The sequence below is a fragment of the Mercenaria mercenaria genome, chromosome 19, assembly GCF_021730395.1.
Source record: "Mercenaria mercenaria strain notata chromosome 19, MADL_Memer_1, whole genome shotgun sequence".
In the NCBI taxonomy this organism is placed as follows: Eukaryota; Metazoa; Mollusca; class Bivalvia; order Venerida; family Veneridae; genus Mercenaria; species Mercenaria mercenaria.
In genome coordinates this window covers 28,924,411-28,951,107 of record NC_069379.1, presented here as the reverse complement: position 1 = coordinate 28,951,107, position 26,697 = coordinate 28,924,411, and the positions used below count along the sequence as shown (strand labels likewise).

General features: G+C 33.9%; 1 protein-coding gene across 1 annotated transcript; it reads right to left on the bottom strand.

Annotated features, from left to right (window-relative positions):
* Positions 1 to 1,872: 1,872 nt before the first annotated feature.
* Positions 1,873 to 21,877, bottom strand: LOC123541954 (A disintegrin and metalloproteinase with thrombospondin motifs adt-2-like). Its single transcript, XM_045327579.2, has 9 exons — positions 21,835 to 21,877; positions 17,486 to 17,626; positions 16,600 to 16,770; positions 9,323 to 9,511; positions 7,844 to 8,122; positions 4,820 to 5,008; positions 3,723 to 3,977; positions 2,497 to 2,658; positions 1,873 to 2,010 (listed from the first exon to the last, which is right to left on the bottom strand). Exons 3-9 carry the CDS (start codon positions 16,622 to 16,624, stop codon positions 1,997 to 1,999), a joined length of 1,113 nt encoding a protein of 370 aa, XP_045183514.2. The 5' UTR covers positions 16,625 to 16,770; positions 17,486 to 17,626; positions 21,835 to 21,877; the 3' UTR covers positions 1,873 to 1,996.
* Positions 21,878 to 26,697: the final 4,820 nt, after the last annotated feature.

Sequence of the window (26,697 nt, the reverse complement as noted above, 5' to 3'; positions counted from 1 at the left end):
ATAAACAAAAACCTTTTGCCTAGTATTTAAAACCGAAAGTATGTTTTCCGACTCCTTACGAACCCGTCGCGCATCTTCGGATGTTTTCGGAGAATGCTCCGAAACGAGGCTATATTTTATAACTAGATGCAAAATATATTACAACTCCTTTAAATGGGTCAACCGCGTTGTTGTACTTATAAAACAGACTGGCCCTTTTTATAGGTTAGTCAGGGCTACGATATGTATTGTATTTTGCCATCGAAATATTTGTATAAAAATAACTCTTCCCCTTTCGTTTGGATCCGTCCATGTTTATAAACACGTTTGTTTATTTTATGGACAGTAGCGAGTTGTACAGACCATAGAATAAACAAACGTGTTTGTAAACATGGGCGGATCCAAACGGAACGTGGAGAAGCATTTTATAGAGGTATTTCGATGGCAAATACAATACATATCTGTAGCTCTGACCAACCTATAAACCGGGCAAGTCTATTTTATAAGTACAACAACACTGTTGACCCCGTTAAACGAGTTGTAAATGCCCAAACGATAACGTGATGTTTAAAATCATAGCGTGAGGAATTCAAACATTTTGTAACTCACAAAAACTTCATGAAAATCATTCTTATAATACAGGTGATAAACAGCTACAAGTTTTATACTTTTGTGAGTCTGAGATTTTCTTACCAACAACTTATTATATTTTTGATAACTCTTTATTACTTTCTCTAAACTTAAATCCGTCGTTTTGTTTTAATGTTGATAATGAATCAAAATTTCTGTAATGTTTAGAAAATACTGACATGTTGATAACTTTCTAATTTATATACGATTTTGAAATTTTCTTCATAGCATTGAAGGGAGGTCAACGATTCAACGATAAACACATTGACTGGCTCGCCGATCAATAAATAAAAGTATTAACCGATGTCCGAAAGGCTAATAGTTTTGTTTATTGACTGGCAAGCTATTTAATAAGTCAGGGAGTTTGTATTAAGGAGAAATGTGGCCAGGGAGAGTGGTGGTTTAACGACTTTACTCCTTCTCACTGATTTTTATGAATAAATGTAGTAATAAAACAATACCTTATATAGAAATAGTGATGTCCAGGATAAGTATTTTAAAAAAGGGAGATAATTCAAAAATGGGACCGCCTAGAGTTACTGCACTTTTTGACCTCTATGAATATACATGTATATAGTATCAAGTCAAGACCTTACACAGAATTCGAGTTATGGCCGAACAAGGTTTTCAAAACAAATGGAGAAGAAAAGGAAAAGGAAAATTATTAAAATCTGAGACAACCCAAAGTTATAAATAGTCATTGCGCTTTCTCTCACTAAACTCTCTAAATATATAAGATATGAAGTAATTATCTTACAAAGTATTCAAGTTATGCTCTGGACAAGGTTTTAAAAAAAAAAAGATAATTCAAAAGTGGGATCACCCAAAATTAAAACTTAGTACCTTTAATACATTTTGAGTTATCAAGAAGTGAGACGGATGGACAGACATACGTTCCACCATATTGGTATTTATGTGGCGACTCTTTTGTTCTCTCTTTTCTTCTTTTAGCCATGGAAAAGAAAATTAGCCCCATAAAAATTCACGGAATGAATGACATCACAGAAAAAGTACAATTATATATTGTTTCTATAGCCACCTAAGTATGCAAATGTAAACATAGACCCATATATAGACGGACGGAAGGACAAGGGCACGATGCTGTAATATCAAGATACCTGCGCGGATTAAGCATAACCGCGCATGCAGCGCTCTCGAACACTGACTTTAGCGTATTTCGGGAGATTATTTAACTTTGCTAAATATTCAATAGCAGTCAGTACAATAATCTAGATGGGAAACAAAAATCATAAAATGTTAACAAACGCAGACAACATATTCTTTAATATTTAACTCATATTGCAAACAAAATAAGTTAAACACAAGCATTTTAGTCATTAAAATCATTTTTCGACGTAAGCACTTCCGAGACAATAGGAATGGCTGGTTATATCTCTAAAACTGAAAAAAAGAAACACAACTTAAATAATGCACAAAGTATGTCTTTTTTCTGGCTAAGTGATTAGAATATTTTGGGTATGAGTAATGAAATTATTTAGATTTAAACTAGGAATGTGTCAATAGACACACATGTCTCAGTTATGTGAAGTAGGCAGACAGGTATTCCCTTATATACTCGGTCTTTGAACATGTAGAAACAGCAATCGCTACCATAAATTTTAAGGGTCCAGTCAATTGACAATTTATCGCCTTGTCAAATATGGTTTTCCATCTGTGCATTTGTCTGTAGGCAACAAACGCTAAATAGATATATGGCGCGAAATAAATGGTACGCAATCGTTTGTTAAGTCCTTATTGTAATCTTTTTGGTGCCATATAACCTATACTGTGTTGGTGCGCCGTAAAACCCAAATAAATAAATAAATTATTGTAATCTTAAAAGTGAAGTGATCATAGTTATCAAAAAACAACATAATTTTCTTATACCAGAGCAATCTGTGGCAGCACAGGGAACTGTTTCAAAGGGACTTCCAGCGCAATCTTCATCATGTCCGGTGCTACAGTGCCGCAGTCTGTTTGTTGTTCCATTACCACAACTGACGGAACATTTTCCATAGAACCAGTCAGACCATTGTGCAGAGGATTGAGCTATATTACGACACATTATGCACAGAGGATTGAGCTATATTTAGACACATTATTCACAGAGGATTGAGCTATATTTAGATACAATATGCACAGAGGTTTGAGCGTTAAGCGCATAAGTTGTAGCTATTTTTGACACGGCTTGGTCTTTCACAATTTTTCACTGTATATCAAATGAACCGAAATATATGTTTTTATGATGGAGCAAATTCAATAAATCCAACAGATCATTTAAAATGTGACACTCATAGATGAAATAAAATATATTTCATATGAAGTTCTACATTTACGCTAGCTAGAACAAGATCTAAATCGAGTGTTGGACTTGTAAAATTTGCCCATTCGCGTGGGTCTGTAATGAGAGCGCAGATAATGGATCGCAGTGCTTGAACGAGATGTATGTTCTCCGTGACGATGTATCTTGAACTTGTTATTATTAATATTATTATACCAAATTTATATAGCGCCCTTTGTTAATATTTATAACAGAACTATATCTTAGTTCTAAAATACTGCATACTTAAAAAAATATACGATCAATCATTTTGACTGCAGAAATATGGTTTTGTTGACTTCTATAATTAATGAAACTGTATGCTAGACAAACGATGCGGAGAGTTTGCTTCGGCGAGTCCCGAATAAAAAAACAACACCTTAGTCAGATATCATCACTATTCAGCAACCGTAATATACATGTATAACACTATATCACATGTTTGACGTCGCGGAATGTAATAAAGCCATTACTTAAAACTGATAATACACTAGTGTAATAAAGCTTTGACGTCGACGTCATTGACAGTATAGAAAACGTTGGTCACATTGACTTGTTTATATAGTAAAAGAAAAAAGATTTTTGATGTTTCGACAGGAAAAGCTAACATGTTATAAAAAGAATATTACATTTGTGACTTTCCACATTGAATTTATTAAACTCGTTGAACAAAATTGATAAAATGCTCGGCAGAGCCTCACATTTTATTATTTTATTCAACTCGTTTAATAAATTCAGTATGAAAAGACACTCATGTAATATCCACAAAAACCTGAAAGAAAGGAAAACAAACCTGCGCATATATCTGTATCACAAGGTCTTAATTCATAATGTGCTCCAGTCACTTTGATTTCGCAATCATCTGGATTGTACGTTGAACAGTTTCTTGTGCGAGCCATAAGACATAAACCTGTTTCTTGCTTCTTACAATCCCAGCTACCCCACTCTAACCAGTAGGTCACTGAAAATGGTGTCGTGTTACTCGATGTCGTTACAGGTGTAGATATATCAACTGTTGATGTATCTGTTGTACTCGCTTTGTCTGGAACTGAAGCGATATTTTCATAGCTTTCACATAAACGAAATTGAACTTCTACAAAGCTACAATTTTTATGTAAATATTAGATGAAATAGCTATCAAAATAGATGGTATCTGTAATTATATGATCAAAATAACACTAGTTTTAAGTTTTATTTCATACTGTATATGAACCTATTCCATTAGAACCATAAATGGAGATAATTAAACAATCTCTTCGTTAAAGCTGTGTTTTGTTATCTTTAACAATTATTAGAGAAACCAATTATCGAAAACAGGATGTAACAAGAAATCAATATATATGTTAATAGCAAAAGTGTTGCGGTCACATTATAAATACAGGCATAATGTCAAAGCATTTCATGCGCAAAAAATACTGATATCGCCATTCCAAACATACAAGTACAGTTTTTTTCAACTATACAACACTAAAATAAATCGATACTTTTGAAAGACAACTCGAAAAAAGCAGTTGAGGAACATTCTTCGATATGATGCAGTTCGATTATAAATAAAGCATATATACGTCTGTTCCTTATAAAGCGGCATGTATTCATTGGATGAGATATTTCTTCCAAAATTTTGAACATGAATTGGCAAAAAAAGAGAGGTAATATATTTATTTGCAAACTATGCTATATTTCAGATAAACTATGAAATTATAATTTCAACGGAAAGAAAACTGATTTTATGATGTTTTCTGTCGAAGACATGATAGTGCGATGTTAATCAGTCACCTCAACTCTAATTCCCAATACCAGAATATCAACTTAAATACTTAGGTATTTACTTTTGTTAAAACGGTTTTGTGATGTTTACCATGACACATTTTAAAATCATTTTTGTGATACCTGCACACATATCACCGCATGTCATCAGTTCGTAGTTTGATCCGCCTTTAGCTTCACAGTCAATTTCAAATGTCGAACAGTTTCTGTATCGGTATAAAACGCATGGTATTTGCTCGTTATGACACTCCCATGGTCCCCATGGAGTCCATTTCGCCAGGGGGCTTGCTGTTGTGGCATCTGGTGAAGAGTCTGTTAAAAACCTGCTTTGTATGCTTTGTACAAACAGCTATTACAAATATTCGTATTCCGAGTGTTACTGTTGAACGTTTGACTTATTATAACTGGAAAATTTGTCATTAAAATGCAAAAATAAAATAATGATCAATTCTGTGTAAACTGTACGTGGAATCCATCTTTTTCTAATACATGTGAGTCATGAAATGCATAGAATTGTACTTAAATTTGATACCTATGGCATTTTTACACCACTGTCTGACATTAGCAGGGGGTGGACGTGTTTTGTATTTTGCTGCTTTTTAGGCGAGGAAAATGCTGTTTGCAGTTCAAAATGGCGTTATTTGTTAACTTTTTGACCTAATAGAGGACACATTTTGCAGTGGTCAGTGTGTTTATTATTTACAAATTTTCAAACGATAACGCACAGTCGGTGGCCATATAATTTATCTTCACTCGGCTTTTGGTCTTACATGTTTATCGTTGTTTGTTAAAAGTCATTGAAGGTACAGTGCCAGGTTATCGTGACGAAAAAATCGTAGCCGTGCTAAAAATGTAATTCCTGTACAAAACGAACTCTTTGCGGGATGTTTATTGATTTGTACATATACATACATTTATACTCTGATGTAAGACTTTTATCTGCTACTTCTAAAACCTTCCATTGCAAAAATATTTTGGTACAAGCAACATTTTATTGTTTAATGTTGTATACACGACAATTTTGTTGTTCGATTGTTCTACCGAGAGGTCTTCTGTAAGTTTTTCAATCCAATATAAAGATTTGCAATTAGAAGTATTCAAAAGTGATATATATATAATACCAAAGAGCTTAAAAAAGTGAATATTTTATAGTTCTTTGATAATAATAAGTCTAATGTGATTCTCACCGATACTAGTGAAAGCGACAAAAATATTATGCATTTTTCTAGACTTCGTACATTTTTAATTCCTATCAATGAACATCAGTTAACTACTGTCGCCTGGGGAAGCAGATATATAAAAAGTTTTGATAACACCAATCTGCAGCCGTTGTATGTCATGTTCCTAGGTACCATATGAAACAAATTAAAAAAATAATTACGTATTCCTTATTTCCATCAAGAAAGTTTGATTTCGATGAGGAAAGTCTAATTCAATTATGCCCCTTTTTAGCTTTGAATTTTTCGTTTATATCTTTTATTTAAAGTGAAATATCTCTGTTACTGTGATAGCTTTTCACTTAAAACTTAAAATATTTATTCACTATCAAAGTCTATACAAGCAGAAACAATCCCAATAACTCTTATTTGAAATCTGACACAGTTATGACCATTTTTGATAAAGTCAAATATGTCTCATACAGTGAAAGTTTTTGACTTGAACCTTAAAATAGTAATTTACTACACCGAGAAACAATACAAATTACTCTGATTTGAATTTTGTAACAATTATGCCCCTTTTAAATTAATTTTTTTTTTTTTTTTTTGGTTAATGTTTTATAACGTGTTTACTGGCAAAGACCTAATTCAGAGTCAAGCACTGAGAAAAGTCGAGCTTGCTGTCTTACAAACATAGCTCTTCCTTTATTTGCACGTAAAACTGGTTCAAGTGAAAATGTGCGACGCACACGAACCATTACTCTACCCTACGTTTTGAGTTATGTCCCTTAAGTAAGTTTTACTGTCCAGGACATTACACTACAAGTGATGTAGGGAATTTACGCAAATAGTATACAATGACAGAGGTCATTGAGATGAAGTGCAGCGTACAAGGACATAACTTTTGAGTAAATCTACTAATCTAATAATGATGATGATAATGAGAAGAAGGAAGAAGAAGAATGCAGTGTTGCGTGTTGCCTACATAGTAAGATCTAAAACGATTGAACGCATCAGTGTCATTTACAGGCAAATAAGTGTCCCTAGGTAGGACCACAAGACTTATGTAGGTTCCGCACAAAAACGCGAAAGAAAGTATATGTTTCATTATACCTGTATGAAGATATGTTATTAATGCACAAACAATGAATAATATTAGTGATATAATAAGAATGAAATTAAACAGCTGTTCCATCCGAAAACTTTTATAAACTGACATTTTTATGTTGTTATTTGTACATATATTGTAGGAAAACACACACACACATACATATATATATATATATATATATATATATATATATATATATATATATATATATATATATATATATATATATATATATCACTTTTAAATATTTTTAATGTTGCCAATCATTATATTAGATAGAAAACTTCAAGAGGACATCTCGGTAGAACAATCAAACAACAACACTGTCGTGTATACAACATTAAACACCAAAATTTTGCTTGTACCAAAATATTTTTGCAATGGAAGGTTTTAAAAGTAGCAGATAAATATCTTAAATCAGAGTATAAATGTATGTATATGTACAAATCAATAAACATCCCGTAAAGAGTTCGTTTTGTACAGGAATTACATTTCATGCACGGCTACGAGTTTTTTCGTCACTATAAACTAGCACTGTACCTTCAATACCGTTTTAACAAACAACGATAAACATGTAAGATCAAAAGCCGAGTGAAAATAAATTACATGGCCACCGACTGGGCGTTATCGTTTGAAAATGTGTATATAATAAACACACTTACCACTGCAAAGTGTGTCCTCTATTAGGTCAAAAAGTAAACAAATAATGCCATTTTGAACTGCAAACAGCATTTTCCTCGCCTAAAAAGCAGCAAAGTGCAAAACACGTCCACCCCCTTGATTAGGATTATACCTAATACTGTTTTATATTTTTTGTTGTTGTTTTTTTCAAAACGAGTTTGAATATCTGACATTTGACTGAACACAAAAACAAATTACCTTTGCATGTGTTTTGTGTGCAAGAATTCAGTTCGTAACGGTTTCCATTACACTTAGTATGATCTTCCGCCGAACAGTTTCTCCATCTAGTTTGCATGCATCCGAACCCGACACTGTGACAGTCCCATTCTCCCCACTCAAGCCAATGGCTAGCATAGGTAGTCTGGATGAGAGGTTGACTTTGTGTTGTAAGTAGAGTGCTTGATACTGTTGCGACTGTTGATACTGTTGTTGTTGTTGTTGTTGATGGTGGTGATGATGTTGATATACTCTCTGAGACTAGTAAAACATGAAGACATCAATTCAAAAAGAAAGGTATCTTTGGAGTCTCAGACAAGGTAATAGTTATACATCAGCACTTACAGAGACAAACGCATGGACGGATTAACAGATAACAAGATTGAAAACCAATTGAATAAATAAACTTGACCACGTTTCACAAGGCAACATTAATAAAAACCACAATGTACAGTTATTACTTTCAATATTCTAGTTCGTGTTCGATATTATGACTTATCGACAGGCGATATGATGACTTATCGACATGCGATATGATGACTTATCGACATGCGATATCTTGACTTATCGACATGCGATATCATGACTTATCGACATGCGATATCATGACTTATCGACATGGAAGAATCATATCGACCATGGGATTATGTTGAGGTTGAAATAGATATCCCCTAATTCGATGAATCCTAATATTGGTCATCCCTAAAAGGTCACAATTGTGTTTTTAATAAAATATCACAACTCAACTGTAACTGTAACAAAATCCAAAAATTTCCAACAGTTTGTCTTTTTTCTAGTGTTTTGATCTTAAATTGAGCTCGACGTCACCTTGTTATGACAACAAAGTCTTTTAACGTCAACGGTCAATACATGTTTTTGCTCCGCCTACGTGTCAATGGATATGGCAATGATCTACATTTAATAATAAAAAATACTATCACTTAAGTGTACATTAAAAAAGAAAACTCGTTCAAAAATTATTTATGTAAAATATAAAAGAAGTTGGACAGATAAATTAAAATGGCACATCACTGATACTAGTACTAGGTAAATGGTTCAACGTGTCGTCTTAAATGCAAGGTAATGACTCGAATGCAGATAAAAGTCAGGAAAACGCTTTTATCAGTTTACAAAGGGTACTATAAGGAGTAAACTGACAAGACTTCAAAACTTGTTGACCCTGTACTTTTTCCTAAACCTTCGGCCAGTTTAGTTCAAATAACACGTGATACAAATATTCATCTTACCACCTTGCAGTTCGCTAAGTTGCATGGTAAGTTCGCAAAGTTGCATTTAAAACTCGACTTCTCAAAATTACGGCTACCAGTAAGGCATTTTCAAGTACCGTCCCGACAATACTTGCATAAAAATATCATTTTATCCTTAATTTAAGCTAGTCTTTTGCTCTTTTTCCTTATTAATTATCATTTAAATAAAAGTAAGTGTTATGGGTGTGAATACCATTTCCACATGGACATGTGCCTTCCCATAATTTTAGCTGACTGCTACCCTTCGTTGGACAGTTCTTAGTATCTGGAACGCTACAGTGACGCGTTCTGAATACATAGCAGCTGTCTGCACTTCTCTGACATTGCCAGCTACTCCAATCTTCCCATTGACCGCTGTTCTGAGCAGAATCTATTGTTCCACCTAACGGTTTAAGAAAATATCAAATAATATATGTATTGAGCTAAGTGTTGTCGATTGCTCTGGCATCTGGCATATGAAGACAGACCAACAAACTGTTTTCCCAGAATGCCTCGCGCATGGTTGGAGTTATATATATATATATATATTCCAGCCATGCCCTATTTCACTCTCAAGTCGGCCTCCATGAGGAATGATTACGAGTGTCATAAAAATATAAAATAATGCTGCCTTTACCTCATTGGGGTTTAAACCAATGGCCTACTTCTTGAACCAATGACGCACTGACCACGTGACCACATATTATTCTTAGTAAAATAGCTAATACATAAATCACGAATATATGCAACAGATACATAAACAAGATTTTAATTCTTTTGTCTTTTCACATAGTATATGATCCCTGTAGATGTCATATATCAACATGCGCGTTTCATACAGCTATAGATTTCATTTTGCAGTTATAAAACATCTGTAAAACATTACTATTTATGCAAATTAGATACAGCTTTATAAGAATGAAAGTGTAAGCATAAAATAAATACAGCTGTAAGTACGACCAAAAGGTTACAACTGTAAAAGTGTTATTTTAAAAGGTGCAGAAAGAAGAGATAGTATAGGGGCCATGGTAGTTTAAAGGTAATGTGTATTGCACTATAAAAGGCAAAAATAGCTACAAAAAGAAAAACGAAAGATCAAGTACAGTATATTACTTGCAGACTTGGGTGTTACAAAGTAGAAACCATGGATCCTTTTTATCGAATAGTCTACTACCATTAAAACAAATTACATTAGTGCAGTTATTACTATAATTCTTACCAGTTTAAACATTTTATTACTTAATATATTGTTTATATATTATTTCTGTTACAAGTATATTAACAATGTTTACACTTATTTTATTACAAATGAAAACCCAGTGTTTTAGTAAATGTAGTCCAAAACATGCATTTAAAAAAGATTGCTTACAATTTCCTTCCATAAAAAATATTTACAATCGTATTTTGTAGAGCTCCCTAAACAAGTCCTTTAGTTTGGAATGTGTAATATTAGGTCTTCAACAGACGTTTTTGAACTATAAATCAAGCCCCGTATTCACAAAACATTTTTGGGTCTGAGTTTGAGTTTGAAATTTTGATATCAATTTTATTAAATCTTCAAGGTAAAATTCCACAGAGACTGACCATCAATACTGAATAGCCACTTGAAAATAGTTATTTACTTAAGAATTTGTTTCAAACATGCTATTTAGATATAAATGACAAATATAGTTTCATTATCAAAATCAGCTGAAACTGAAAATGTTTTGTGAACACAGGGCCTGGTCCGTGTTTCGCACAGGTAAGTACCTTAATTTTTCAAATGTTAAATCACAGAAGATCTAAGCTTAAACATTGAATTGCAAGTCTTTTAAATTACGAAAAGATTTTTTTTTATAAATTATTTTAACATGTGAAATTTTAGTTTATTTGAATTTAACTGCAAACTCTTATAACAGTGACCTAAAAGGTAGACAACTCTAGTCTGAGGTTGATATCTAGCAGGTATGAGCCAGTTATCAATTATGAATTACAGAGAACGAAAAACCATTAGTGAAACAATGTTTTGAATATAACATCTGTCACCCGGACGAACCTCTGGCACATTTCGCCGATATTTGTGGTTTGGTTACATTACAGGTAAAACGTTTCAGCCAATCAGCGTCATTTCGCGACAAAATGTAGCGAACCAATCAAAATCGTCCGTGAAAAGCGTGACCGCTTCTTTTCATATCGATGCCGACTTACGAGGAATGTTATTGTTTCTTCAGGTAAATTTCTTAACATCGAATAACAGAAATAAATCTTAATTAATCGCAATCATGGAATATTGCCTTTATCCATCGTTAGCAACTACCTTGCTTACATATTGTTTGAAATTTCAATTCGGCGTGCCAAATAGTAGCGAACATTGATTGGCTGAAACTTCTCTCGGCAGTAATTACGAGTGCGCATGCTCACCAAATAAACGACAGAAATAAATCAGAGGTTCATCTCGGGATTTTGACGAACATCTGATGGATGAGAATGAACATCTGTATGGTTTCTTCATTTTCTACATCAACATAAAGATATATCTACATTTGAGTATGTCTAGACTTAGCATTACCGAAGCAGATGCTGCAATGCGTTATTTTCTAGTATTGTAAATAGTTAATGTTAACACTTTGATGATAATAATGGGAGTTACTATTTAGTATTACAAAGTGTTGGTAACATTCTATTTACCAAAAAAGAAAAATACAAAATTGTAATCGTTAAATTAGGAAACAAAACATGTGATCTTTAGAGACAGGTGGTCACTGTTCAGAGGTGGTCTTTAAAACAGGTTTGATTGTATGTGAAATGTCGTCGGTTCGTTTGTATCTAACGAATAAGTGAGACTCTAAAGGTAGAACACTTTTTGTCCGAGGTTGATGATTAGCAGGAAAACAGTGTACGTTTTACCACCATTCAACGTAACGTTATCTTCATAGCGTCACGTCCGCTTACGCATAAGTCTATAAGTTATTTATTGTAGCTGATGTGAAATATCATTCCGTATTTAATCGATTTGCTTAACCTGTATCATGTCTTTAACATCATATTGTTACAAACATGTGAAACACTGCATATATGCACTATCAGTAATCTAAAAGATATCGCCAAACTATGGAGCGTTAAAGTTTTGTTTATTACTATCATTGATCACATGCAGAACAAAAAAAAATTCTTACAATGAAATGTAGATCATTGAACATGATTTTTATTAAATTCTGTCGAACACCGCTCGCACAAGACGTATTAGACGCATAGTGAATAGGTTATAGGAAAAAGATGTTTGCTTTTGTGAAGAAAGCACCAAACTTTGTATGTAACTATTTTGAAGTATGCTGAATCCAAAAAAGGAGGAGACACGCTGTTCGTTAACATTAATTAGCTTAAAATGAGGACCCAAAAAGGGACCTATATTTCATTTATTTTAATCATATATTTTTGAAAGCAATGTCCAAAAGGTTAATTTATAACCTAAATTAGTAACTACTATTGACATGATATTTATTTAGTTACATATTATACACATTTGATATATATGCTACTGACAAATGACATAGATGAGGTCCGAAAAAGGGGGGAAATTGTTTAAAAATTTCATTTACAGGATGGCTTTATTTTTAAGTGTGAATATTATATCACTCAGGTAAACAAACTTAAATTTTGGTATTAAATTATATCATGTTTTGGTATATATCAAAATATTATTTAAACATTCTTTACATTCCGAGGTTCATTAAGAGTATTTTATAAAATAAGTTCACATATACGTACATACTGGGGTACCGTTAGTTCGATTTTCCTGTTATTAGCAGTCAAAAGAGCAGCTAAAGAAGGGGTTATTTGTGTTTTTCTTTTAATTTAATATCTAATTTAAATTCATGTAAAACGTATTATACAAAACATAATTTAATATATGTTTTTCAAGACAATTAATGACTTTAAGCTAAAGCATACGGTCATCCTAATGCTTTCTTTACAACAAAAGAAAATGGAACGTGGACTAATTGTATTTATTATTGCTAATTCGTACTATATTCAATGATACTAATTTATTTTGAATTAGTTTAAGATTTCAAGTTTTAGAATCAGTCTAAATTCTGCTGTCTTGAAAATAGCTCTGGTATTGTATGATAGATTAACCTTTGTACGGTTTGAACCAACGACCTTCCTATTGATTTGGCAACACCTTTACCACTAGACAGTCACACTCACTGAACCCCTCCACAGAGCTTATAACTATAAACATTTCTACAGTGCACTGATTTACTGCAGACACCCTAAGAACGCAAATAGTTACATATAAAAATTGTTTAAGATGAAAATATGATACAGAAATAAAGAAAGTCATACCAAATAGAGTTAGATGCAAATTTTTGAAGGTAAAGATTAATGGATTAGTTTAAAAACAATGTCTCCTTATAATATACTGAGCTACAGTTATCATGCATATTAATTAAGCCTTTTGGCAAATAACGAAATAGTGTATTTTCTGTCTTAGGTTCCAAATCGGCTTGTATAATGATATCATGTATCTGATAAAGAAATGATCATTCAGAACATTGTACTTGTGGGTCAGAGTTGAGTATACTCTGCATTTCGGTATAGCCAATGGAACTCTTTCAGCACGAGTAAAATGGCTATTACAGGCCGTCCTAGTTATAATCATAGCTGATAAGTGCTCTTTGTCCAATACTGTGTTAGGAATACCTCTCCGTAGCGCAATTATAAGTCCTAGAATAATTACTTGTTTAGGGTAATGTCCCAAGCATGTTTTTGTGAACTTACAAAAGTTGAAAGAAAAGTAACAATCAAGATACCCTAAACAAACAATTTTTAATTTAAGGTGTAACAACCCTTTCAATATTTAACTAAAACTGTAATAGATTTGCCAGTAGTTCACTCTCTAGCACTCACGTCTTCAAAATATCTTAGAGTACACAGGATTGGCTTAATACATTTATATCTGCCTTTGTATGTATTCTTGTAGTTACATTGATGAGTTTTCTCCAACTTACAGCAGCTAATTATGAAGCGTATTACATAATTAAAGCCAAGTACCTGTTTTCTTGACCATTTCCTGTTGACAGGATTAGCAATGTCAATGTAATTTGCTATAAAGTCCTGTCTACAACCTGCTTGATACAATAGTTTTGCTACATACATGAACATCTCTCAGGGGATGCTTTCAATACGTCTAATTGCTTAAGAGAATATATTCTTTGGCTTCATTTTTATATTTCTTTGCATGACAGAACAACCTATCCTTCCAGTTGTCATGTGCGCTTCTTGAATCTTTTAACACGGCCTAACCATATGCAAAGATATCCTTTGCCTTGAAAAGGTATTGAGACAGTATCACAACCAGATAATGCGTTAAAAAGAATGTTAGCTTTAAGTCTACGTTCTTTGATGTGTCTTTTCCTGTTAGAATTTTGTCCTTGTTTTTATGTAAAAAAAGACTGCTTACTACGGAATTAGTCAACATGTACCAGAACTGTTTGGAATGGCCAAATGAAGCTATAGCTAACAACTAGTAAACTGTTTTACTATAGGAAATAACAGTGTGTATCAGTGTTGGTTGCTCGTAATATTATACCTTTGTGGTTTTGTTTTTATACATCTGCGGCAAACAAATGTGTATCATGTCGCATAACTTTTTGTGCACATGCTGTGACTTTAAACTTTTGGAACAATACATGGTCATGTTATAAACAAAGGTATCAAGCTGTAAGACAGTAAATGGTGCCAGATAAAATTCTAGTTCCAAAAGGAAATAGACAGCATGGAAACATGTAAATTACCTGATGTTCACATTTCTAACATTTATATATTAAGCCATGTTTGGGGAGAGACATTAAGGTATGAACATACCTAATAGCTGGCCTTCTTTATTCTAGATACAATTGACAAATTTCAAATAGCTACAACACAGAGCAGGACCCATTTTAAAAGTATGTAGCTTACATTTTTACATTTTCTTAAAGAATATTGTCAGTGCTGAAAAAAAACATCAAAAGAAAATTGGGGGTCATGTACTTCAGTCAAACAAACCAACAACAATATCAGCTAAAAATGATGCCCCAAATTGTACGACCTATTTTTCTATAACAAATCGGTCATGCTATCATATTATTGCGAAAATGCTTCCTATATGTCAAGGATATATCTGTTATGCAAGTTTACAAGTTATGTGCTTTCAGCAAAAAAAAAATGTAAAAAGAAAGGAAAAAAGCAAAGACAGACTCTTTGAAAGCGCCATTTTGCGACTACCATGATTTTTTCCGCGCCAGTTTTCTATTTAGTGTCTGTATACCCTAAATGTGGCACTTGCATTGCTTAATTATGTTGAATCTGGATTAACCAGTAAAGACACTTGACTTTCATTACTATGTGCAAATATAAAATTGTCAAACAAATGTATCAGAGAAGTATTGGGAAACCTGTTACAATTCTTAGATATCTATTGAATGGGTGCAGTTATCAGTTTCTTTATTTTATGGGTCTTTGGGTGAGTCATTAGATTTAAATACATGATTATGTCATAATTATACTGTTATGTAACATACTAAAATGATCCATTGAAGGGCCTCTCTTTTTTATATAAATCTATTGCCCTAATAAATACAGATATGTAGGTGGACCTAAACATCTGAATATTTTTTACTTTTTTTATATTTTATACATAATATCCATGAATTCTGTTTCTTTACTTAAGTTTAGTTCAGTAATATGATATTTTAACGATTAAAATAAATTAATTTGCCCTTAAAATGTGATTTTTAACAATTTCGCTTTTAAGGACCTCATATTATTTTATGTATATTGAATGTGTATAAAATGTAACTGAATAAATTTTGTGTCAAGGGTTATAATTAGTTAAGGTAATGAATCATCATTTTTGAAATTGTTATAGATATATTCAGTTGAAATAAATAAAAGGTAGTTCCCCTTTGTGGCCTCATGTTTTGGTCCATTCAAGCCAACAGATCGTACATATAGTCCATTTCTGATCCAGAATACTTTATAATACTTAAAAACAAACTTTCATGCTTTCTTCATAAGAAACATCTTTTCACACGCCGTTTTGAAATTACACTTACAGTAAAATCTGATTACCTCCCTTTTTAGTATGTATCTTGAGAAATAAGAGTATTTTGTAGTAAACTTTGTATATTTGTCAATACCAAATGGTTGTCTGTCTATGCTAGTAATATGTTATCCATGTTTAGATCATATGAAACATTACTTTATAGATAAAGTTCAATTTAAAGGAAATTATTTTTTTTTCAAAACATTTTGACCTCCCTTTTTTAAATTGATTTAAAAGGAGGTTCCAGGGCAGATATAGCGTGTCTCCTCCTCTTGTAGGATTTGGGATACCTCAAAGTAATTGAATGCAAAATTTGGTGCTTTCTTCACGAAGGGGAACATCTTTGCCATTTTTTGTTCCTTATCTTACTCGCTTGCATTGTATAATTTTGATAAAGCATGGCTATTTCATAGCAATTAGTTTACCTTTCATACACGGACATGTTTTCATATCTCCCCAAACATGTATTTCACGATCCTTTTCGGTGCTCTGGCAGTCTTTTATTGTTGGCACAGAACAATTCCTGGTCCTTGCAATAACGCACACCCCTGTTGTAATTGTACACTGCGTCGGGCCCCATTCGCCCCATTGAACAACTACACATATTTAATATGGAACTTTTAACTGTTGACCGTTAAAATTGTTAATAGTTTATTTCTTCTACAAGTGAATGTGATACGATTAAAGGTTGTTAGCAAGATAAATGAACAACATTAAAGTATCAAAATGTATAGCACGTGTGAATGGTTGAGCTTGTTTTTCGCTCCACTGTATGCTATTATCAATTTTAGCTTGTTTAACATATATTATACTTTGATGCTTTAATCTTTACTCCCATTTATCGGTATTTTTTTTCAAATGTTTTATACCAAGTTATTTTAAATTGATTGTGTGGCAAGTTCTACAACCTATTTTAATCACTCTCCACACCTCAGCCCTGATGGAATCCTTTGCAACCAGGGTATTAGAAAAGAAACCAGTTTCTCTTTTAATGCTGAGCGCCAAGCAAGTGAACCATTGGTACCATTTTAAACGTCCGCGGATCGGACTCACGACTTCCCGCTTCGAAGTAAATGCTCTATCACTAGGCTACCGAGGCGGTAATATCTCATATTATCACATTTGCTGTTAACGATATTGTTTTACAAAATTAGAATAAAACTCCTCATTTTTTGTAATCGTTGGAACTGATCTTGTCTTATTATCTGACAATGTAATTAAACACATACATTTTCTTTTAATTTAAAAATGATATAAGCTCAAGAAATGTCACATTAAATAGGTATTGTGATTTAAGTTTATTTCGCTTACCGGGACAGAGACTGAATTCTTCATCTGTAGTGCAGTTGTTTGATTTTGGCAAACAGTTTCTGGACCGTAAACGAAGACATGGTTGCGTCTGGACAACTGACCAGGAACTCCATTCACCGTAATCTTCAGATTTAATTGCACCTTAGTATAAAAGAAAATGCATCTATTAAATTGTAAAAGAGAGTATATAGATACAGATGCAACTTTATATCTCGAAATCGCTTATCTCAAAATTTCGGCTATCTCGTAGATATTTTCAAGTCCCATCCCGTCCCTTAGACACAAGTCAATAAAATATAATTTTAAGTCGAATTTCGGTTATCCTGAAGTAAATGCTCGATCCTTCGAAATTTGAGACGTTCAACTGCAGTTCTTTACTGACGTCAATAGCAATAGTTAGATTGATGTAATACACGTTTAATTATTGTCATGCTAATTGATTGCTAGTCTTATTTACATGCACATTGCGTAATGTTTTGATAAGAATACAGTGTAAAAAAATCTACAATTATAAAATGCTGCAAGGACTTTAATGATAATGTAAATTCAAAAATCAGTCTTCAAGTTGTCAAAACATGTGTTTCTCTATATTTCAGTTGATATAAAATGTTACTAAAATTCAAGAAAATTACGTCATCGGGCTAGACGGACGTCGCCCTTTTTTTACTGCAGTTGGCGCATATAGATATATATCTTAACTTAGGTCTGTGAAATTGGCTGGAAGATTGGTATTGGGAGTTGGATATTCAATATCTAGTTACGTTCTAATTCCCAGCCAGCTCTGAGTTGGGTATTCAAACTATTAAACGCTAATATACAGTCAGAGGCGAATACAAAGCTAGCTATGAGTTGGGTATTCACACCACATAAGAAAAATGAATACATAGCTAGAATCGAATATCCAACTAGCTCTGAGTTGGGTATTCAAGTATATAAGACGAATATTCAGTCTTAGTTGAATATCCAGCTAGCTCTGAGTTGGGTATTCAAAATACCTAAGACGAATATCCAGCCAGAGGTGAATACACAGCTAGTTCTTGGTTGGATATTCACAACTTATAAGAAAACTAAATACAGAGCCAGGATTGAATACCCAGCTAGGCTCTGAGTTGGGTATTCAAATAAATAAGACGAATATCCAGCCAGAGGTGAATATCCAACTAGCACTGAGTTGGGTATGCAAATATAAAAGACGAGTATCCAGCCAGATGTGAATTCCCAGTTAGCTCTGAGTTGGGTATTCAAATTACTTAAGACGAATATCTACCCAGAGGTGAATATCCAGCTAGCACTGAGTTGGGTTTTCAAAAAAAAAAGACGAATATCCAGCCAGAGGTGAATACACATCTAGCTCTGAGTTGGATATTTACATTACCTTAGACGAATATCCAGCCAGAGGTGAATACTCAGCTAGCTATGAGTTGGATATTCACGAAACATAAGAAAATTGAATACACAGCCAGCATTGAATACCCAGCTAGTTGGGTATTCAAATACATAAAACGAATATCCAGCCAGAGGTGAGTATCCAGGTAGCTCTGGGTTGGGTATTCAAATTACCTAAGAATGATACATAGGCTACTGGGTTAGTGTTATCTCCCTAAGCACCGGTTCCTGGAGGTCTTCGAGTGTTCTTGAAAGTGTCGCAGACCGTTCTGAATGGTTTTAAAGGACACAGGGATTGCTGTGTTGGTATTTTCTCCCTTGGCACCGATTCCTGAAAGTCTGCGAGTCCTCCTGAAAGTGTCACAAACCGTTTAAAATGAATGAAAGAAGGACTATTGGGACAATGTTTTCTCCTTTGGTACCGGTTCCTGAAAGTCTGCGAGTCCTCCTGAAAGTGTCACAGACCGTTCTGAATGGTTTGAAAAGACACAAGGATTGCTGTGTCGGTGTTTTCTCTCTTGGCGCCGATTCCTGAAATTCTGCGAGTCCTCTTGAAAGTGTCACAGACCGTTTTAAATAATTAAAAAGACAAAAAAAAAACAACGACTATTGGGACAAAGTTTTCTCCCTTGGCACCAGTTCAGGAACACTCGCAGGAACTAGTGTCAAGGAAGATAACACTGTCCTAGTAGCCTTTATATTATTTCAACACATCACGAACGGTCTGTGACCCTTTCAGTAGCACTCGCAGACCTTCAGGAACCTTTGCCAATGGAGAAAATATTGTCCAAATAGTCCTTGTTCCTTTTTCAATCATATAATAAGGTCTGTGACATCGGTACCAAGGGAGAAAACACCAACCCAGCAATCCCTGTATCTTTTCAAACCATTCAGAACGGTCTGCGAGACTTTCAGGAGGATTCGCAGACTTTCAGGAATCGGTGCCAAAGGAGAAAACACCGACACAGCAATCCCTGTGTCCTTTCAAACCATTCAGAACGGTCTGTGACACTTTCACGAGGACTCGCAGACTTTCGGGAATCGGTGCAAGGAGAGGTAACACGAACCAAGTAGTTCCTGTTTCTTTTTAAATCATTTAAAACGGTCTGCGACACTTTCAGGAACACTCGCAGACCTCCAGGAACAAGTGGCGGGAGATAACATCGTCCCATTAGTAGCCTCTGTGAAAACCCAACTCAGAGTTTGCTGGATATTCTCATCTGACTGTAAGTTCGTCTTTTTTATTTGAATATCCACCTCAGAGCTAGTTGGTTACTCACCTCTTGCTGGATATTCGTCTTAGGTAATTTTAATACCGAACTCAGAGCTGGCTGGGTATTCACTTCTCTGTGGATATCCGTCTTAGTTAATTTGAATACTCATCTCAGAGCTAGCTGGATATTCACCTCTGGCTGGATATTCGTCTTTTTTATTTGAATATCCACCTCAGAGCTAATTGGTTACTCACCTCTTGCTGGATATTCGTCTTAGGTAATTTTAATACCGAACTCAGAGCTGGCTGGGTATTCACTTCTCTGTGAATATCCGTCTTAGTTAATTTGAATACCCAACTCAGTGCTAGGTGGGTATTCACTTCTGGCTGAATATTCATCTTCTATATTTGAATACCTAACTCAGAGCTAGCAGGATATTCACTTCTGGCTGGAAATTTGTATTTTATATTCGAATACCCAAATCAGAGCTAGCTGGGTATTCAAACCTGACTGTATAATCAGTGTCCTTATGTGTCGTGAATACCCAACTCAGAGCTAGCTGGGTATTCACATCTGGCTGGAAATTCGCCTAAGGTAATTTGAATACCCGACTCAGAGCTAGCTGGGTATTCATTTCTCGGTGGATATTCGTCTTAGGTAATTTGAATACGCAACTCAGTGCTAGCTGGGTATTCACATCAGGCTGGATATTCATCTTTTTTATTTGAATACCCAACTCACAGCTTGCTGGGTATTCAAACCTGGCTGTATATTTAGTTTCCTTATGTGTCGTGAATATGCAACTCAGAGCTAGCTGTGTATTCACCTCTGGCTTGATATTCGTCTTATGTTATTTGGTTCCCAACTCAGAGCTAGCAAGATATTGACCTCTGGCTGGATATTCGTCTTTTATATTTGAATACCCAATTCAGAGCTAGTTGGGTATTCACCTCTGGCAGGATATTCGTCTTAGGTAATTTGAATACCCAACTCATAGCTAGCTGTGTATTCACCTATGGCTGGATATTCGCCTTACGTAATTAAAATACCCAACTCAGAGCAAGTTGGATGTTCATCCTTGGCTCGATATTCGTCTTTTATATTTGAATACCCAACTCAGGGCTAGCTAGGTATTCACCTCTGGGTAAATATTCATCTAACGTAATTTGAATACCCAACTCAGAGCCAGCTGAAAATAGCCTCTGGCTAGATATTCGGTTTTTTTTTATTTGAATACCCAACTCAGAGCTAGCTGGGTATTCAATCCTGGGTGTGTATTCAGTGTTCGTATATGTCGTGAATATCCAACTCAGAGCTAGCTCTGTATTCACCTCTGGCTGGATATTCGTCTTAGGTAATTTGAATACCCAACTCAGAGCTAGCTGGATATTCGATTCTAGCTACGTATTCATTTTTCTTACGTGGTGTGAATACCCAACTCATAGCTAGCTTTGTATTCGCCTCTGACTGGATATTAGCGTTTAATAGTTTGAATACCCAACTCAGAGCTGGCTGGGAATTTGAACCTAACTAGATATTGAATATCCAACTCCCAATACCCATCTTCCAGCCAAGTTCACAGACCTCATCTTAACACACAATACACGTCTTTGTACGTTTATTTAATTTGATATCAAAAAAAAATAAAACGTATTTGTACGTAAGCTCATTAAGCAACATGTACATGTTACCCACTGTTTGTGATTGTGTTTAAGTAGTAACTATTTAGTAATGAAATTTTATATTTACTTGATGCTGGTGAAAGAAAAAAAGTCGATACCAGTCCTGATACTGAAAATGTAAGAAGTTAGAATTTAGCATTTCTTTGTAACATAAATAAAGGATATTACATGAGTGTCTTTTCATACCGAGTTTGTTTAACGAGTTGAATACAACAATAAAATGCGAGGTTCTGTCGAGCAGGTATCAATTTTATTCAGTTTAAGTTTCATAAATTCAATATGGAATGCCACAAAGGTAATATTCTTTTGATCACACGTTAGATTTTCCTTCCGAAACGTAAAAAAAATCTACTTTCTTTAATTACAATAAACATGCCACTTTGGCCAACGTCTATCATACCATACTTTAACATGTTTAAACAACATCAACGTCAAGCTTTATTACTCTAGTGTATTATCAATTTTATGTAATGGCTTTGTTTTACTCCTGCAACGTCAAACATGTGATACACATTTGTAAACAACGAGAGTGATTTCTCACATTTTTATCCATATCATAAATGAATAAAGCCATTTAAGGCAGTGGTTCCGAATAGACAATCGGAAATTTCTGTTCGATGACGTTAGTCCCATTGCAATTTCGGCATTCTCCGGTAAATTAAAACGTATAAGCTACGTTGCCGTACAATAAATACACAAAAATACGTAATCTCACGAAATTAGCGATTGTCATCGTGTTTATTTACCTATTTAGCTATTTACCTGTTTAGCTATTTACCTGTTTAGCTATTTACCTATTTACCTATTTAGCTATTTACCGATTTAGCTATTATTTTGTACCGTTTGTTTCAGACACACATACATGTCGTCACGTTTTAAAAAATGGTTTTAAAATTTTGAAACAGTTAAGAACGTAAGCCACATGTAAACTTAAAGTAAATGAAGTTTAAGTTTTAAATATACGCTAGCACTAAATCGAAAATTGAAAATCAACATACATGCAAAGATGGTGCAAAGTTCAAACATGTATTTAACATTAACCTCCATATTGAACCAAAGCACGCATTGATTAAAATCCGTCAGTTTTTAAATCTCAACTTGCTGAAGTGCCTTTAATGAAAGCAAAGTTCCAGTGTAGATTTTTAATACATTGTTGTTAGCACTAAGTAGCATTATATTAAAATAGCTCTATTCATATATTAAAATCACGAAATTCCAATATGTCCCATGGTCTGGATTGATAAGACTTCATGTAGATTAGGCAATGGTCAAAACTAGGCGGATGTTTTACACATATTCATAGTTTGATTTTACTTTAGATAATTTGATTTTATCCACACTTTTACTGTAAACCAAATTATGTTTTTATGCACACTTTTACTATAAACCAAATTATGTTTTTATCCACACTTTTGCTGTAAACTAATATTATGTTGTTGTTTTTTTTATTTTAATGTAAACAAAAATAAATATATCCACAATTTTACTGTAAGCCAAAATTCTGCCTTAAAACAAAAGGTAAGTTTACCGGAATTTCACTGTAAGCCAAAATAATAATTTATCTACACTTTTCTGTAAAACAAAAACGCTTTTATCCTCACTTTTGCTGTAAAAAGAACATGCATATTTTTATCCACACGTTTGTTGTAAACCAAAATAAATTTCTATCCTCACTTTTACTGCATGACAAAATACTGATTTATTCCACAATTTTATTATAAGTCAAAATAAAGATATTCATAATGACCCGAACAGGTCCAGAACTAGCAACAGTATGGGGCTGGTGATTCGAAACATGCGACCTTAACCCGGTGTTCTACGACGCATTATCGTACCTTCTTCTCATAACGGCCCTAATAGGACTCGAACTAGCAACCTTTTTAAAAAATAGTTCCTCCACTTAAGCTAAATCTAAGCTCGTGTGTTACAAACAAATTCATTCATTTTGCACTCATCTTTTATATGCAGTGTCTATTATCAAGTTCTATTTTTCGAAACAGAAGATAATACACGGATCACGAAAGTGTGCAGTTATATATACATGTTAACTCGTATCATTAGGTATAGAGTTAAATTGCAAATAAAATGAATAGAACATATACTGTGAGCAATGTGGTATTTGTTAACACACCAGAATAAATTTTCCTTGATTTTCTAATCCTGTTATTCTTCGCAATACAAATCTTGATTTTTTACACTTTGCTGTGTTACAACACCGCCGCGGGTGATCTAAAACCTAAAAGTTAACCTTAATTGAGCAAGTCTTCTTACAAATTGAAAAATCGAGATTACAGACAAATAATTATATGATGTTATGCACAGTGCTTCGCCTATAAGATGTTATCGGTTACTTTTTTACACATTTTGTTTGATTAAAGGTATTAGTATCTAGTCCATTGTAAATTACAATTAAATAAAAAATGATGTTATCATTTTAGAGAACACTTTACAATAGTAAAAATCTATATTTGTTCGTCGTGTTATTTGTTTCAGTAAAAGTCAGCATTTATTTATTTTGATAAGAAAAGCTTTTTATTGAAACTCACCAGAAAGCTCAAAAATTGAGAAATGCCTGTCGATGTCATGTGATGAGAAATGCGATTTCGTCATTTAATAATGATACTTACTAGCTCGTGTTGATCAAAAAAGAAGTTTAACAGAAATAAGTTTGTAAGTTCTCATTAAAATAATTGATATCATAAAAAAATCAAAAATGTAAACTATAAATGTCTTCCTAATGACTTTGTCTTTTAGTTAATAAACGAATTTGCAACAACATATTCAAAATTGGAATGGTTTCTGTTTTGGTGAATCAACATTTTATCTACACATCTTGGTTTTTACAAGGTAAAAATGAAACCGCTTCCATTTTCCATCCCCAGATACCTTGTGTCCCGTCCCAGACCTGAGTAATTTCAAAATTATCAATTCGCGTATTTTTGTGAACGAACATAAGGCCGGTTGTCAGTCATTCGTGTCCAAGTTTTAAGTCGTCTAAAAGCTCTGAAGGTTCGTCAAAAAGCAGGATCCAACAGGCAATTTCAGAATCAGCTGCAATATATGGCGTAAATGTTTGTCGCATAGCTCAACCCCGTTTTTGAGAGACATGACACTTTTAATGTTATAATCTACGTGTTTTTACCTTACAGATTTTGTCTTAAATTGGTTTTTCATCGCTTAGTCATGAGAAACAAGTGACCTAGTTTTGCAGTAGCATTACAGAAGTCCCCTACCTGTGGAAAACTTTCAATAGTGATCTTGACCTTTGGCTGACAAGCATAGGTCATGTGATGAAATATTGTCTTAACATGGGCAACATTTCTGTGTCGCACTAAGATAATCCATCCATTCATATATAACTTATGAAGTGGAAACAATTTTAAATTGACCTTCAATAATGACCTCTACCTTTGACCTACAAGCATAAGTTATGTATGTGCATAATATACATAATGCCATCTATTTATATACTTTTATCAACCTAACTTGAATACTTTTTGAGTAATTGCAGGATCCAGAATTGCGGACGGACAGACGGACGGACGGACGTTCCTTCACATGGGTATTAATTTTGTCACTGTTTTGTTTTCTCTATAGTTCTTTTAGCCTCGTAAAAGAAAATAAGTCACTTAAAGCTTACGGGATGAATGACATCAAAGAAAAAGAACAGTCATCTATTGTTACTGTAGCCACCAAAGTATGCAAATGTAAGCTTGGACAGATAGACGGACAGAGGATATTCATATAACCCCCCTCCGGTGTTCGGGACTAAAAATTCTTTTGATTTTGTTTTCAACGTTTTTCGTTTGACAGTCATTATTGCCTATAGATAGCATGTAATACGTCTTCTAGCTGGTTTGGAAAACGAGGCGGAAGATGCTGTATCACTGGTCTAGAATGGAGAAAATGTTTCACCTTTAAAGTTATAGTCATTGCCGTATTTCAACTGGCATTTGTCCTGAACCGTTGTCTACCGAGAGTCTGTGGCCTTTGTGACAATATAACTATTTCTGAAGCTACTGTCACAGGTCTATCAAATATCTTTTCAAACAAAATAGAATCGAAAACTTTCAAAATGCTTTTAAGGTTACTTGCATTATTTCGCGCACGTACTAGGTCACTATCTTTCGCTGTGAACTCGAAATTTTCCATTGCCCGCAAATAACTGGAAGCATCAGCAGCTAACTAACCCAACGATTCGTCCTTTATTTCCTTTAGCAAGTTAGAACATTGTACATATGTGATGTCACTCGAAAGTGCGACGACTCATAACCATCTAAGATCCGAGAGAGTTTGGAGTGTGTGCCTTTTTGAAGCACTTTTAAATATGTCTGTTTCGTTTTCCTCTTCACCTTCGGGTATATCTGCTAATTGGCATTGTGCAAACATTTGACATGCATTTTATTTAGAATTGATATATCATGTTTGTGCTCATTGTGGTTTCATTTAGTAGGATAATAGAGGTATCTAATATTGAATTTAGAAGTATAAAACTGACCTATCAGAAGTCAACCTTTCATTCAGAACTAAGTTTTACTGTTGGGCCTAAGGTTTTTTTGTTTGTTTGTGTTTTTTTTTTTTTTTTTTTTTTTTTTTTTGGTTTTTTTTGCATTTTTTCTGCTTTGAACATTTTAACCGAGGCAGTTGCCTCTAAAATCGCCTGTTTAACGGAACGTTAAACTTATGTATATTGATGCGTTACGCTTACTGGGTGCATCACTGTATGTAATGCCTATATATAATACTAACGCAAAGAACTAACAAATGTGTGTAATAATAATACGTGTTACAACCACATTTTACTGTATATAATACAAAGTGGCAAGCATGAGGGACGTACTTTATAACTTTGAGCAAAGGAGTATTTCAGAATATAATAACCGTAACAACGAACAAATGTTATCTACAACAAATTAGAAGCACTATTTAC